The sequence below is a fragment of the Drosophila ficusphila genome, unplaced genomic scaffold (assembly GCF_018152265.1).
Source record: "Drosophila ficusphila isolate 14025-0441.05 unplaced genomic scaffold, ASM1815226v1 contig_220, whole genome shotgun sequence".
Taxonomy (NCBI): Eukaryota; Metazoa; Arthropoda; class Insecta; order Diptera; family Drosophilidae; genus Drosophila; species Drosophila ficusphila.
The window spans coordinates 246,073-263,546 of record NW_025064118.1 but is presented as its reverse complement, the minus strand read 5'-3'; the positions used below and the strand labels follow the sequence as shown (position 1 = coordinate 263,546).

The 17,474-nt window shown below is 32.3% G+C and overlaps 1 protein-coding gene across 4 annotated transcripts in view; it reads left to right on the top strand.

Annotated features, from left to right (window-relative positions):
- Positions 1–9,664, top strand: part of LOC108095029 (paired box protein Pax-6) — a 28,616-nt gene extending 18,952 nt beyond the window's left edge. For 2 of the 4 annotated variants that reach the window (XR_006245339.1, XR_006245338.1), the window contains exons 6-8: positions 2,879–3,133; positions 3,196–3,343; positions 6,716–6,823. Coding sequence is in view for 2 of the 4 variants with exons in the window: in XM_043207611.1 (XP_043063546.1) it covers positions 2,879–3,137; positions 3,199–3,343; positions 6,716–6,918; positions 6,972–7,066 (702 nt within the window). In the remaining 2 variants the exon portion in view is untranslated. Of the gene's footprint in view, positions 1–2,878; positions 3,138–3,195; positions 3,344–6,715; positions 6,919–6,971 lie in introns of those variants that run through there. The other 2 variants (XM_043207612.1, XM_043207611.1) reach the window with 2 other exon arrangements.
- The last annotated feature ends 7,810 nt before the right edge of the window (positions 9,665–17,474 follow it).

The window sequence follows — 17,474 nt, the reverse complement described above, 5'->3', positions numbered from 1 at the left end:
ATTGAAATCTTAGATATTGATACCTAATAGAAGAAAATCTTCAATTTCAAAATTTCCAACATGTGGATTCAGAAGTTTTTTAATTATAAACTATATCCATTGAAATGTTGCAAAAACTTTTTATTTAACAATTTCAACAATCAATTTACAATTATTAAGTGCCTAGTGAATTTCCAAAGTGTCGGCTTCAATATTATAGAAAAGTAAAATATTATGAAGTTTAAAAAATTAAAAATTCTGAGCAATACCTTTCCGCGGCGTTTTTACCCCACGCGCCAATTTTTTGTCGAGGTTACTTAGTTTGTACAATTTTGGAAATATTGGCTAACTTGATACATGTACATCAGTATCAAGGTTCGTTCTATAAGCGGACACTTACCTCTTTTTTTTCAAGCCGTTCATTTACACTTAATTGAGCAATGTTAATAACAACAAGAAAGGAAGCTAGCTTCGGCAAGCCGAAGCTTATATACCCTTGCAGTCATCAAATATTTCGAACAGAATACACAAAGGCTAAACAACATCGAAGCTACGACGACTTTTCTATTAACTTTCCATATTTTTTACTATTGTTCATATGGCAGCTATATGATATAGTCGTCCGATTTTGATCAATTTATTATCAATTTATTTTCATTAATTCTATATATATTTTTCTATCTTTCATATGGCAGCTATATGATAGAGTTGTCCGATTTTGATAAAATTTAATCCGAAATTTAATAGTAGTTAGAAAATGCCATATGGAAGAATTCAAGTCGATCTGATAAATAACAACGGAGTAAGATTTTTTTATTTCATTCTCTTGTATTGGAGCTATCCGATATAGTCGGCCGATCCGGCCCGATCCGACTTATATACTGCGTGCAATAGCTACACAACTTTTGGGAAAGTTTCAACAAGATAGCTTTAAAACTGAGAGACTAGTTTACATAGAAACAGACAGACGGACAGACGGACCGACGGACAGACGGACAGACGTACATACATATTTCGATTCAGATGGTGATGCTGATCAAGAATATATATACTTTATGGGGTCTAAGGTGTCTCCTTCACTGCGTTGCAAACTTCTGACTGAAATTATAATACCCTTTTGCTCTGCAAGGGTATAAAAATTTTTTGCTGCCGTCGAGTGAAACAAAAATGAAGCAATAGAAATTGTCACGACAAAGCTGCAGTATTCCGACCGACTTCAAAAACCGCACGTTATCGATCAGAATCTACATTATCAACGGTTACTCGTTTCGGCGCTTCATTTGAATTTGAAAATTTTTTCAATGTCCGGATCGGGCGACTATATCGGATAGCTCCCATACGAGAGATAGAAAAAAAATTATCATGCCAAATGGTGTTTTTAACATCGACTTGTTTAACTTCTCTTGAATCGATCCTTAAATCCTTAAAATTTCACAAAAATCGGACAACTATATCATATAGCTGCCATAGGAAAGATCGAAAAATCTATATAGAATTAATGTAAAATTAACGTAAAAAAAATACATCGTTGTTTTTCATTGGACAATCATTATTTCTGAAATACAGAATTTTTTTTAAAGACTCTTGAATTTCGAATTAAATTTCATAAAAATCGGACAACTATATCATATGTATATGTAGTTGTCATATGAAAATTTATAGAAAAATCGTCACAGATTCGATGTTGTTTAGCCTTTAAGTATTTTGTTCGACATAAAGAAAATCAATTTGTTGATATAGATTTGCAATGCGTAATTTAAAAGTTTGGACTCGCCGAGCATTTTTGTTCTGCTGAAGATACATGCATAACCGATTGAGTGATAGAGAGTTTTCTCTATAAAGTTTATAACGAAACAAATTAAAAAAACCCTTACAGTCTAATGAACCTATTAGGTTGGTCACGCAGTCGAGTCTGAAGGCAGACACACACCCTTTGTTTGTGGTTTTTCTTGTAACATCACTCAAGGAAACTGAATAAAGCTAACTCAGACTGAGGCGTGAAGACAAAAGGGTGCAAGCGGATTACAATACTTTTATGCTTTAATAATTTTTCACCATGACATTTATTGCTGAAAGTTATTGTCGCAGCTCCCTCTTCAGCTGACATGTTTCCCTTTGGTCCTTTAGTCCATTGCAAATCGCCCCCGTCAGTAGTGCTCAGCTCATTGAGAAAAATCGCAATGAGTTTCAAGTATTTTTACAGTCAAATTGTTTTTTTTCACTTAAACAAACAGTCAAGGGCGTAACGATGAATATTTCATCTCGGACGACAAAAGCATTTTGTAATAAAAAGCACCATAGCCGCAGGGGTGAATATAAACTTCGAGGGATGACTTTCCTGGAGTTAAAACGCTTAGCAATTTCGTTACGTAACAGAGTTATCAAAATCAATAGGCTTAGCAAATGAACTTTGTGAGCTGAAACAGTTGTAATGACTTAGAACCGCATCGTAAAGTCCACTTGGGTATTATTTTACTTAAAAAGAAAAGCTCAAAACTGATCAAACATTTTTTGCACTGCTCAGATTGGACGTGTATATCATACACCTCATATAAGCCAGAACAAGAGTCTTAAAAAATCACTATCTGGAGGAAACCATGCCAATATGATAAAAAAAAAAAGTGTTATAGTGGGGTTTGAGGTGTCTCCTTTAATTCGTTGCAGGTGTAGGAAAAATCCAAAAGTCTAGATAAACTTAATGGCATAAAACAACATTTTTCGGACATATAATTTATGACAACTGTTGAAATACGAATAAGAATGAGAATATTAAGTTTTTTTATCGAAACTGATATTTCTGTTTTTTATTAAAACTATATTTTAGTTCCGTGTGTTTCCTATGCTTCGTCTTAATCAAAAAATAAATTAATAAATTTAATATTCGAAATTTTAAAAACAGGTTTGGTTCTCGAACCGACGTGCCAAATGGCGCCGAGAGGAGAAGATGCGGACTCAGAGACGGTCGGCCGATAATGTGTGCAGCAGTGGTCGTGCTCCCACGGCAAATAATTCTTCAAGTACGGCTGCATCCTCCTCCGTCGCCACGTCGAACAACTCGACACCCGGAATCGCCAGTTCCGCCATAAATGGGTCGGAGCGAGCATCGTCGGCTATTCTGAGCAATAGTCTTCCCGAGGCACCTACCGGACCAACCGTAAGAAGATTTCTTGTTGATCTTGGGTTAAAATTATATATTTTAAAAAATTTACTTAAAAGGTTCTGGGGGAGACGCTAGTGCGGCGCACACGAGTTCTGAAAGCCCACCTCTACAGGCTGTGGCACCGCGGCTTCCCTTGAACAATGGCTTCAACACCATGTACTCATCTATCCCGCAACCCATAGCTACGATGGCGGAAAATTACAAGTAAGATTCCCAAAGTAATTATAGTTAATGGTTGGATGTACCCAAGTAAAGTTGGTATAGGGAGGTAATAGTATTCAGTCTGAGGTTTGCAAGGCAGTAGAGGAAATACCTCAAACCTTATAAAGTATACACATATTCTTGATGTTCATTACTCCGAAACTATTCACCGTTTTACCTGAAATTTTCAGATAATATTCTCAAATATATATATATTCAAAATAGGCAAAAAATTTTGATTTTTTCAAAATTCCAACTGGATAAAATCCCTAATTTAAGTAATCGTCTCTCGACGTCGCGGCACTACTTATGTGAATCTTGCGGGTTAAATGTAGTCACAACAAAATTATTTTTGAATAATTTGTCAACACTATTGTGCTTCTTACCTCTTGCGGTCAATTTCTTTGTATTTATTATTTTTGCAGCAAATTCAAATCCAGTTGATTTTTGGACACATCTTTTTACTATTGAGAATGCCCCTCTACGATAAGAAAAAATTAAATTAAATAATATTGAATGTATTCTTCAGTTAATTTTCACTTACTTTCCGAGCTTTTCTTTGATGTCGTAATTGGCAGCACTGAAATGTTTCTATATTTATACCCTTGCAGAGCAAAAGGGTATTATAATTTCAGTCAGAAGTTTGCAACGCAGTGAAGGAGACACCTCAGACCCCATAAAGTATATATATTTTTGATCAGCATCACCATCTGAATGCAAATCCGTCTGTACGTCTGTCTGTCTGTCTGTCTGTCCTCCTGTCGGTTTCTATGTAAACTAGTCTCTTAGCTTTAAAGATATCTGGCTGAAACTTTCCCAAAAGTTGTCTAGTTGTTGCACGCAGTATATAGGTCGGAACGAGCCAGATCGGCCGACTATATCGGATAGCTCCCATACGAGAGAATGAAATTAAAAATTCTTACTCCGTTGTTTTTGATCAGATCGACTTGATTCCTTCCAGATGGCGTTTTCTAACCACTATTAAATTTCGGATTAAATTTTATCAAAATCGGATAACTCTATCATATAGCTGCCATAGGAGAGATCAGAAAATATATATAATGGAAAAAAAATTATACGTCGTTGTTTTTAATCCCACGAGCATGATTTTGCCATAGGAAAGATCCATAGGAAAGATCGAAAAATCTATATAGAAATAACGGAAATAAAATTATTACCTCGATGTTTTTCATCAGACAATCATGATTTTTGGAATATAGAGTTTTCTTATGAGTCTTGAGTTACAAATTAAATTTTATCAAAATCGGACGACTATATCATATAGCGGTCATATAAACAATATGGAAAATTAATAGAAAAATCGTCATAGATTTGATGCTGTTTAGCCTTTTTGTATTTTGTTCGACATATTTAATGACTGCAAGGGTATATAAGCTTCGGCTTGCCGAAGCTAGCTTCCTTTCTTGTTTTATGCATATTTGCATATGTTAGTTGTATAGTTATAATATACAAACTCACTGACTATTTTTTCCCTGCTTCTCAAAGTCTTGACTTTAAGTGACTAAAATTTGGGATGCATTTATACCCTGCAGTTCTGGCTGTCACCCGGTGTCTTTTGGCATTCAAGCAATCAATGTGTAGGAAAGGAAAAGGGATATTCCTAAGTTTCCCCCTCTTTCTCACTCTTCGAATACGATGTCGTTGCTTGGCAACGACGGCGGCCCGACACCAAATTTGTCTTCTATTCTTTCGTTTTTCTAATTGCACTGTTGTCATTCTCCGTTAGAAACAAAAAATTTGTTTTCGATGGAAAATACGGCTAAGGGGCGCTCGACTTATGTATACTCTTTTGATGTTAAAGTTCTTAAAATATTAAATATAATATATATATAAAGTTATATACAGATATAATATATTTTATATATACAACATTATTTAAATTATTGAACCAGGATAACCATAACATAACATTGATTGCAAATATAGATATAATATAACTCGCGTGTCATTTATGGTCGGTTATACCGAAAAAAGAAGGGTATACTAAAAGGGTGCAAAATAAAATTGAACTGCTCATTCTTTTGCGTTGTGCGTTGACAGTAAGTTGTGAAATTACTTAATTTGCGCAACGGGCAGCGGAATTGTTTAAAAATCATGTAAGTGTCGTTAATATTACAAAAATATTATGTCTTTTACTACAAACTTATTTAAATCTTTTTAGGATTCAGCCTGTATGTACGATAAATTCGTTTGAAAGGTAAGTTTGCTTTAAATTAAAAAAATTAATACATATATAATATGTAATAATAAAAAAATTTTTACCATAGATGGACGCAAAACAACCGATGTCCTGCAAATATTCCACATAAATGGTAAACAAAAACGTTCTAATTTCATATTATTTATGTACTTATCTCTTATGTTTCAAAATAAGATTAATTAATAAAATAAAAAAAAATATATATATATTGTTTTTCATATGAATTTGGGGATGACATTTTAGACATTGGGCTAGATGACAACATCGCCTCCACGTCAGCAACGAAAGCATCAATAGCTTATACGAATTTTCTCCATACAAAATTCGTATAAGCCATCGATGCCACGTTCGATGAATCGGACAAAATGGTCATCGAGAGCGGCATGCATGTCAAATCCTTAAATGCTATACAAGAGCTTTATATGAAATGGCACCAGTGCGGCTCCAGGTGCTTCGGACACTCGCATCAGTGGGTAGTCGTACATGTCATCCACGACAAGGCACTTTTGGAACTGCAGGGTATATGTTGCTTATGTTTACGATCAATAGAAGACAAACATTCACATGTGCACAATATTTGGACTTAAAAGGATTCCAGATAGCAATTACGGCCGGCGTTTTCCCGCTTTTATTAACGATAATCACGTTTAGAAACCGAAATCTTCTCAGCTATTACACTTAAATAACTTGCAACTTGAATTTTATTGAATATAATAAACAAAACTGTTTTTATACGAGCTATTTCTGAATTTGGTTAACCGTTAACCGACGTTCCATAGAGATGCTAGAGAGCAGTGCTGCCAACTTTTGTCCAGCAAAAAAAGCTGTTTTTGACGGAAAGAATGGACGAAAAAGCTAAAAAAAAAAAATGTTAAATATATGATTATATAAAAAAAAAACAAAAACATTTTTTGAATACATTTCGATGGACCAAACTATTTAATTTAAACTGTTAAAATTAAAATAATGGAAGTTATTAATTTGGGTATTTTTTTGACAGACTAAAATTGCAACTGCGTTGCAAACTTCTGACTGCAATTATAATACCCTTTGCTCTGCAAGGGTATAAAAATACACCATTTTTGAAAAGAATTTAAATTTGAAATTATATTATCGTATTGAACGTTATTTGTAATTCTTATTGTTGTTAACAGCTCATCCTTAGGATCGATGACACCATCATGCTTACAGCAACGAGACGGCTATCCCTACATGTTTCACGATCCATTATCATTAGGATCCCCATACGTACCGCCCCATCACCGAAATGCAGCCTGCAATCCTGCCGCTGCGCATCAACAGCCACCTCAGCATGGTGTTTATACCAACAGTTCTCCAATGCCATCTTCAAACACAGGTATAGTGTGCCCAAACTTTCTTCAAGCACATATAACGGCAATTCTTTCCCAGGTGTGATTTCCGCTGGCGTGTCGGTGCCTGTCCAAATTTCAACGCAAAACGTATCTGACCTTACCGGAAGTAATTACTGGCCACGTCTTCAGTGATCTTCAATATTTCATTTGCCATCGGATCTTCTGTCAAAGGCGACTGCCGCTGCAATCGCTGCCGCACATGCAACTGAAAAGAAGCAAAAACACCAAAAATCACATTCAGTTGTTAGTATGCAAACAACAAGTAGCAAAAACAACCCACCTAGTTTGAAAAGTCAAACAATGTGCTGTTCGTATTTAAACATGAACAACGGGGCAGGGAAGGATGTTGATGTTGTCATAGGCCAAGGTCTCCTAGTTCCCATTAATACACGTATTTCAACCCAATCGGAATTGTTTAGTTGCCCCAATGCGAGTTACCATCGGGGTTTTCAAATTATTTAAAAGAGCAAATAAACGAGCCATACCCGATTTATCGTACATTCAAAAAGAAAAAAATCACAAAGCAACTACAAATTTAAAAACTGCATCAATTGCCAAAAATGTTTGAAAACTTTTTCTACAGTTTTATAATTTTTTTTTTTTTTTTTATCCTCATTATAAACTTTTAATTTATTCCTAAACAAAAAATAGTAACACAAGCATACGCAATAAAAGAATACATTTTTGATGATCAATCAAGGCAAATGCCAAGCATGCAGACTGAGAAGGAAATCGGCTTTTTAAACCATTTAATAAGAATAAATTGAATGATAATTAAACTATCTGTTTTAGTCTGGATTAAAAAACTGATTCTTTATTCTTTTAAGTTTTGTAACAATTGCAATTTACCTACATATCCGCTAGTATCTGGAGAACGGAATTCTTAACATCTATTTAATGTTCGTTTTTGGAATAGGGAAAATTAATTTCTTCACTCTTATCAACTACCAAAAATAGATTCCAAAAATCAAAGAAATTTTATCAATAATTTTTAAATTACACTCAAATTTATTAAAGCCTGAATCACCAGGGTTTTATCTTTAATTAATCTAAAAGCGGGACTGTGACAACGGAAAATAAGGCAAAGGGAATGGCCGGAAGTTCCATATATGAACGGAAAATAAAGACCAAAGAGCAGCGAATAGTTCGACGAACATATAATGCAAAGGTCAATATATTTTTAGTTAGTAGTTTGCATATATGTACATATATTCTTGATCAGCATCACCAGCTGAGTTAATCTAGATACTCGTCTGTCTGTTTTTACGGAAATACTCTATGCGTTTCAGTCACAAAGCTATCTCGCTAAAACTTTTCCAAAATTCATTTAGCTTTTGCAGGTAGTATATCGGAATCGGAAGTCTATATTATATAGCCCCCATATTGAAGATCTCAAAAATAATAGGAAAAAAATTACTATATCTTTGCTTTGAACCTGTTTAAGAATTCCTTCAACTGACTTACTTTTCAACAAATTCGGTATCCTTTTCCTGTACGCTTTTGGCTTTTATAATTTCATTTCATTTGTTCATTTTTATCGACACCCAAATTGCGAATCAAAATTTTTTTTAAATTCGGAAGATTATATGATATAGTTGCCGTGTAAAAATCGTCTAATTACAAAAAATCAATAGAAAAACTAGACGACTTTGATAATGCAAACAAGTCATGCGTTTATATCGATATTTAACAATTTGTTTCGGTAGGAAATTTAAAAGAGTTTTTTCTAAAAGGATCGCACTACCTTTTTATATAGTTGCCATATATAATTTTGATATATAATATTATAAGAAGTTACGGGGATACATTTTCTGCAGTCCGATATTTCCAATAAATCGTTTAACGTTTCTTTGGCTTTGCAGTTTAATTCCAATATCATAACTTCTATAATATCCAAGCTCTCGACGTTCTTTGGGATTTTTGAAAACATAATGCATTAATGTGAAATTCATCGAGGCTATGATTTGTATCCAAACTTTGTACCATTTTTATATATATGTATACATATTTATATACTTATTTATACCCTTGCAGTGCACAGGATATTATAATTTCAGTCAGAACTTTGTCTATGACGACTAGCCGTGTGATGCTGGTTAAAATATGGATGCTTCATATAGAAGAAATATTCTTCGCTGCCTTTTACACCCTAATTAAAATTCAGCAAGTGTGTAAAAAACAATTATATTGACAGATCGTAATACATGCACATATAACTATTTACTAATATTGTAAAGAACTTTTAAAAAACACACTGTAGGTGTTATAGCAATTTATTTTACTGAATGTCTCGATTTGAAATAAATAAAATGGTAACATGTTTTGTAAATTTTTAATATTTTTGAAATCCATTAAAATTTTCAGAAGCCCATAAGGGAATACTGTTATATATATATATGGTTTACAGAAATATCAAATTCTTAAGTAATTGCTAAATAGTTATTATCATTTGTATACTGTTTGTAAGAGAAATCTTAAGTTATGCATTTAAATATAAAAACGTAAAATCGAAAATAATTGCAACGAACTTGATTCCAGTTAACGAAGAACGCCAACATCTCATCCAGATAAATACACCACCCCAACAAAAAGCCTTCAGGTTTATATAATACAATTCCGTATATATGGTTCAAATTTATATTAAAAACAAACTAATGTAATATTTTAGAATATACAGATGTGTCTGATGTTCTTAAGAAAGATTTAATAAAATCGTACATCAATGTAAAAGTGTTGTTTTATACCCTTTCAGAGGATATTATTACTTTGGTCTAAAAGTTGCATAAAGTATAGATCTTCTCATCAGCAACATCGTCTGAATCCTCATCAGCAACATTGTCTGCTTCTCTAAAACAAGTATCTCAGTTGTAAATCTATATCTGTATCTATAGGACGACTATATCGAACAGCTCCCATAGGATTACGCCGCTGTTTTTTTATTGGCATAATTTCTTCCGGTCGAATGTCTTTATCATATAGCTGCCATAAGAATGATCGAAAACCTTACAGAGTTAATGGAAAAACATAAAATTACCATAATGGGAAAAAAATATGACGTTGATTGAAAATTTGTGAGGTCATCACCCCACTCAAAACTGTTTCTCCGGCCCTGCATATAGAGTATATCGAAGAAAAACGAAGAGAAATCCCGCCTTTACCACGGCCCAATTAAATCAGTTTCTATTTAAATAGATAAATAATAACTCTCCCAAATACTTCCCAAGTTAAGCATTTTCCAACTTAATGTAACAACTACTTAAATAATTATGAGATTATCATAAATAAATCTTTTCAGATTGGTACTTACCCAGTTAGCTCCTCGATCTGCACTGCAATCTTTTATCTTCTTGACGTAAGATAATCACCGCAACCACTTTATTCGCAACATTTACACTTAACACTTTACCCTGAAATTAAATAAGAAAAAAAATAATAATAAATAATTTGTAACAAATAATAATAGTTAGAATAAATTTGTTAGTAAAAAAGGTATTAGTAAAAAAGGTATTAGTAAAAAAGGTATTAGTAAAAAAGGTATTAGTAAAAAAGGTATTTACCTCGTTGGGTTATTGATTCACTGCATCTTGAAGTACACTCCAAGTAGAAAGGTATAGTCATCACCTGTAATGAGAAGAAGCATTCCAAAATATTAGTTAAATTATTTTATACAAATCGGTTGTTTAAAAAATACACACCCCAATGAGGTGATGCACTGCATCCTGGAGTGGAGTTCAATAGAAGATCACGCCATTCATAATTGATCCTGCAGCCTGTTGTCCAGTCCATTTATGTGGTGTCAGCATACTATATATCTCCGGTAACCGCATTCTTACAACTATTCTTACTATATATATTTATATTATATGTCCCTACTTGTTTACAATTATTAATTGTGTTTGATTTTCATGTACTTCAAGTTCAATATTTGATAAAATTTACCTTTCAAATTTCTTTCATGTTCTTGAAAACTTTCAGATCTTTATCTGTTGCTTTTAGTTTCTTTGTCAAAATATTTATGATTTCTTAAAATATATAACTTAATTATTTATTGTCTAAAGGATGTGCTCACTGCGTAATAACCTTGGTGCAGTGCATCCTGATGTCGAACTTCAAGTTACAAGTTGGATGGTGTCACCAATTATTTTCTGCAATCAGCCAAATACACAACCAAAAACCTGAAAAAAAATATAAAAAAAATTGAATTAATTAACTGCATTTTTTTACAAAAGCCACGTCATCACATAATTAAAAAAAAACTGCAACTCACCTTTTCCGGTTTGGATGCCCTGCATCCTGGAGTCCACTACATGCAGGAAGGGATCGGGCACCTTTAAGTTCATGCCAAGTCAGGTCATGATGCAGTGGGTCAGGTCACATGCAGGAACGGATCGGGCACCTTTAAGTTCATGCCAAGTCAGGTCATGATGCATGATGCAAGTCAGGTCCTAGGAGGAGTCGACCCATGATGCACTGCATCCGAGAGTGGACTCCAGTAGGAGGAGTCGACCCATGGTGCACTGCATCCGGGAGTGGACTCCAGTAGGAGGAGTTGGCCAGATACTCTCTCCCACTCTGGAACCACGTCACTAACACACTAACACACACGCACACACACACACTTCCAGAGACCGAAAAAAGTTTCTTAGAGAAACTGCCGGTCATCCCGGAGAACTGAGAAATTGGCCAAAATCAAGGGGTATCCCACCACGAATCAGCCAGAACCACTTGGGAATTATAGGTGCAAGGAAACGAAAAAAATAATTATTTATCATTGTAGCTGACGTGGCCATATTAATTTAATTAACATTTACATTATATTAAATGAACATTATTTTAACATTATATTAATATTAAATGGATTTTAATTAACATTTTACATTTAAAATAGTTTTTTTTACCTGTTGCATTTTGATTGATTGGTGTTGTTGTTTTATTAAAATAGCTTTTAAAAAATATATTCTGTTCAATTCAGGATCCATCATATATCGTGCCACAAACAACTTCATTTGCGACCACCGTGGAAAGCACAACTCAAACGGGGTATATTGAAAATTTGTGAGGTCATCACCCCACTCAAAACTGTTTCTCCGGCCCTGGTAAGAACTCCTGATGCTCCACGCCATGGCCACGATATCGCTTTATATACCCTTGCAGTCGATCAAAATGCATAAGGGCGATATGCCTCTTGTAAATCGAATAAAAATTAAACAAGAAAGGAAGCTAGCTTCGGCAAGCCGAAGCTTATATACCCTTGCAGTCATCAAATATGTCGAACAAAACGCATAAAGGCTAGACAACATCGAAGCTAAGACGATTTTTCTATTTATTTCCCATATTTTTGACTCTAGATCATATGGGAGCTATACGATATAGGTGTCCGATTTTGATCAAATTTAATTCGTAATTCAAGAGTCGTAAGAAAACTCTATACTCCAAAAATCATACTTGTCTGATGAAAAACAACGATATTATAATTTTATTTCCATTATTTCTATATAGATTTTTCGATCTTTCCTATGGCAGCTATAAGATATAGATGACCGATTTTTATGAAACTTTTTTTCCAATATAAACGTTGTTAAAAAACTTGATATTCAAAAAATCATGCTCGTGGGATAAAAAACAACGATGTTATCAATTTATTTCCATTAATTCTATATATAATTTTCGATCTCTCCTATGGCAGCTATATGATAGAGTTATCCGATTTTGATCAAATTTAATCCGAAATTCAATAACAGTTAGAAAACGCCATCTTGAAGAATTCAAGTCGATCTGATTAAAAACAACGGCGTGAGAATTTTTTATTTCATTCTCTCATATGGGAGCTATCCGATATAGTCAGCCGATCCGGCTCGTTCCGACTTATATACTGCGTGCAATAACTACACACCTTTTGGGAAAGTTTCATCAAGATAGCTTCAAAACTGAGAGACTAGTTTGCGCGGAAACGGACAGACGGACAGACGGACAGATGGACAGACGTACATGCACATTTGGATTCTGATCGTGATGCTGATCAAGAATATATATACTTTATGGGGTCTGAGGTGTCTCCTTCACTGCGTTGCAAACTTCTGACTGAAATTATAATACCCTTTTGCTCTGCAAGGGTATAAAAAGTTATGCGCCTAAAAGTGCTGGGATCTGATAATTTTTCTGCAAATCCATTTTGTGCAAATTTCGAAAGGGGCGAAAAAATAGAAAATCCGATTTTTCAAAAATTAAAAGTGGGGAGCCCATAAAAATTTTGAAAAAATTTATTTTCTGAAGAAGCTTGCAAAATTGTTGAACGATATTCGCTGCAATTTGTTGTTCAGTCCCAATATTACAGCTCTTCGAACCCCAAAAACCCCTCCGTAAATCCGCCACTGTATAAAACCCTCTGCAGGGGTAGAAATTAGAAATTGTACGATTTCATAGCAAGTTAGTTGAAAATGTTAATATTAAAAACAGTTTTCGTCTTAGTTTACAATTGTATATTTTTTCAAATATATTACACGCACGTATACACACATAGATTTAAATACCATAGTTATTTTTATAAATGTTACTTAAAGTATACAGATAGTAAGACTGACGCAACGTTTTGCTACCAGAGTTAGACCGACATTCTTAAGTATAAATTTATTTATTTTATATATGTATGTATACCCTTGCAAAATATTTAGAGCCATTAAAACCAGATGTTAGATTTTCATCTTAAAAATTCTTTTTATGAAAATAATATAATATACTTCAACGTTCGACTTAGCTTATTGAATATATGATTTTTTGCATCACCTTTATTATTATATGTTATAATTCAGTACACTTATACGCAACCCCTAGTCTTTGTAATTTTATTTATTTTTTTAAATACTTATTTAAAAGAATCCTTTACCATAGGCTTCTAGCAACATAATGTGTTTTGTAATCAACATATTTGCAGGCCAAATATAAACATCAATAATTATACTTTTATTAAAAAATAAAACTTTTTTTCTAAAATTTCCTGCATTTTTAAATTAGTTAGGATATGTTTATTATGCTGAGCTATTTCAATCAAAAAGTTTTTTAATATTCGTTTAACACTAAAACAATTCATTTATGATTTTTTCTGCACAACCATAATTACTCATATGGTACGTGATAAAAACAATGCAAAAAATTGGTATTTACTTGTTAAATCTTAAATGAAAAGCAAGAATGGAAGCTAACTTCGGCAATCGAAGCTAATATACCCTTGCAGTCATCGAATATATCGAAAAAAATACATAAACAATAAGAAGCTATGCCGATTTTTCTACTCATATGACAGCTATACGTCCGATTTTTATGAAATGTAATTCGAAATTCGTCAAATTTCTTCCTAGATACTTTAAAAAAAATCAAAAAAGAAGGATTACTACGGCATTCAAAACCTTTAAAACTTTTGCAACTATAAAATATCTTTTGTAACAGGGACTAGTTAAAATAATAATTTTTAGAATTGTCCATTTATTACTTTTACTGGCAGTTCTATGACAGGATATAGTATTACTGGTGTAAAATATGTGGTGAAGACGAATGGCACATTGGACATTTTCGGAAAGCTAGACCGCTGAGAAGGAACCCTAAAGTTTTTTTTAAACCACTTAAATACTTAACCAATATTATTTAAAATAAAACGGCCCGAACAACACAAGAAAATTTAAAAATTTTTTAAATAAAAAAACCGATATAAGATTCATTTTTGATAGCCACAACCTCATCGGTGGTTTTGAAGCCTAATCTTATTATTCTTTATAGGAAATTCTCAAAAAATGAAAAAAAGTCTTGTTATACGATACGATTCCTTGGAATTTATGCTAAATCACTCCGACAATATAAATTTGCTTTTTAGTATATTACGTAGATCATTTTGTTGAAATAGTGCCACCATATATGGGTCTGTCATAAACGTATTTAAAATGTTTGTACTAACTTTCGTTTTAATTATGAAGTCGTACGCAAATTGTTAAATGTTCTTGTTATAAAAGGTTTATAATTATTTCAGTTGTGATTGGCAGGTCATCATTTAATTATTCCGCTTGCCAAATTCTTGTTTCAACAATTATTTTGAAAACTTTTTTATAAAACTATTTATATAACTTGCTGAATCAAAGCAAATTTAGTATAAATATTATACACTTTGGGGAAACTTAACCAACATATTGAAATTCGAAAAACCGAAAAGAGGTCTATAGTTACGGTTGTTTTTTTTCCGTTTGGAAAAGCGTGCTTAGATTTTCACTTTAAATACCACTGCCCTAAAGGATGAGCTGAAGAAAATTGGTCGTGAAGTAATTTAAGTCAATACAATAACGCAAGGAGTGTTTTACTTTTTAATTTCTATACATTTCTTGAACTTTCCAAAATCGTTCATCAGTTTTTATTACTTTACAAAGACTATTTCCCAAAAGTTAAAAAATAAGTTTAAAAGATTATTTTAAACAAAACAAACGATAGAGCTATCATTTTAGTTACTTGGTGTTAACTTGTCTTGCAATTTTTTAATTAATTATTATTATTTTTTTTTTAATTGTAGTTTATGTGATAGACAGTTAGCTATTTGATTTTATTAGGCAAATATATTATACACCTATATAAAAAAAAATAAAATAACTTGGTATAAAAAAATTAATAAAAAAAATTTATACAAAGCACTCTCCATATAGCTTTGCAAGGGTATTATCGTCGGCTATCCGAAGTTTGTATTTGGAATGATTACTGGGGGTAAGCGATTTGGTGGGAATTTTTGTGCATAGTATTCGAATGTTAAAATTCTTTTTCGCGCTAGCGGTATTCAGCTATATAGCTTGGTACAAATTTGGATGTCGGGTGTATGTATGATGACACATAACCATTATGCTTTCAGCGTAATCGAATAAGTATGTACAAGTAATCTATTAATAGTGTTTATATTGTTATTATTTTTATAATTTATACATACATACACAGATATTTGAAATATAGTCTAAAACATTTATGTACTATAATTGTATTCTTTTATTATCATAAGTAATATTAGTATTAAATTGACCAGATAAAATGCTGAATAAAAAAATATTTACCACATATACCGACTTTTTATTGTTATCAAATCGAACATAATCATGTTTACTTTAAGAAACTCTTTAAGTACTACATTGTTTTATTGATGCTTTTTACAGTAGTACAATTATTAAAAACATTCACATAAGTTCAATCACGACGAGAAATAAGTTGTAAAATAGAAAAGACAAATAATACAGCATAATTACGATACAAAAGATAAGTCATGAACTTTTTTTATTGCAAAGGTATGAACTAATATTAAATAGTTTATAAAACATAAGGTTTGGCTTTACAATTTTTACAAAAATTAATATAGATTTTGATGTGATTTTGGTGGGTTTACAGTGAGATAACTTTCTAGCAAAATTACAAATGCAAACGGGACCATAAAAGTTTAAAAAATACTTACAAGACCAATTACCTTAACGTTTATGAAATGACAATATTATTGTTTATGTGTATATTAAGAGTTAGTTTACAGTTTCTTTTGAATATAGGAGATAACCGAGATAGCGTTTCCCGTTACAATTAAACTTACATTTAAAGTGTGCTTACTTTATCGTGTTTATAGGAATGTAAATTATAACCATGAACTAAACATCCCTAAAATTTAACATAGGTACAAAACTATATAAATATTGATAATAAGATTTATTTTATGTTAAAATTAAAATCAGTCAGTCGATTTTTTAGTTATATTACTTTATCTTGAATATTAAATCTAAGATCATTAAACTTATATCATATACATACATACAATACCATTCTAGTTACATTAAATGAGCAAATACGACATTTACAAATGATTTTCGTAAATCTGCATCTGGAAGAAAAAAAAGATTTATTATAACCATTTGTTCAATTTTTTTGTGTTCTAAAAAAAATTATAACAAGCTAAAATAATCCTTGGTTTATACATACTCAAAAGTAAAGTAAAGTAAGTTTGGCAAGCTAAAGTTTTAAAACTTCTGTAGACACTCAAACTACATGATCTGGCGATCTTTTTTTTTTAATTAAAATTTGTTTAAATTTTAACATTTCAACTTATGCTTAGTATCGGTAAACGTACACAGAAGAAGGCAGACGGACATAGAGCATAAACAACTCTTACAAAAGGAAAAAAAGAGGTGGGTTAGCATTCAGATTCAGTTTCTGACCAATAAGCTGGCAGAAACTAGTATCTTAGATAAATTTCCTCCCTTAGGCACGAAAAAGAAAAATGTACAGAGAAAATATTTGGCCACGAAAGATAAATAAACTAAAATGTTGATCCTTTTGAATAGACGAAATCACCATGGATACAGATTTTTCAAAGCAGGGAAATGGTATCTTACATAAGTATGTATCTTGAGAATCTTCAACTGTAAGAGTATTTCTATAGCTTTTATAGCCCTAAAACTAAAAATTTAATTTCCAAAAAAAAAAAAAAAAATATTAAAAATATGTTAGTTGTCAAAAAAGTGAGCAAAAGTAAAAGTAAATT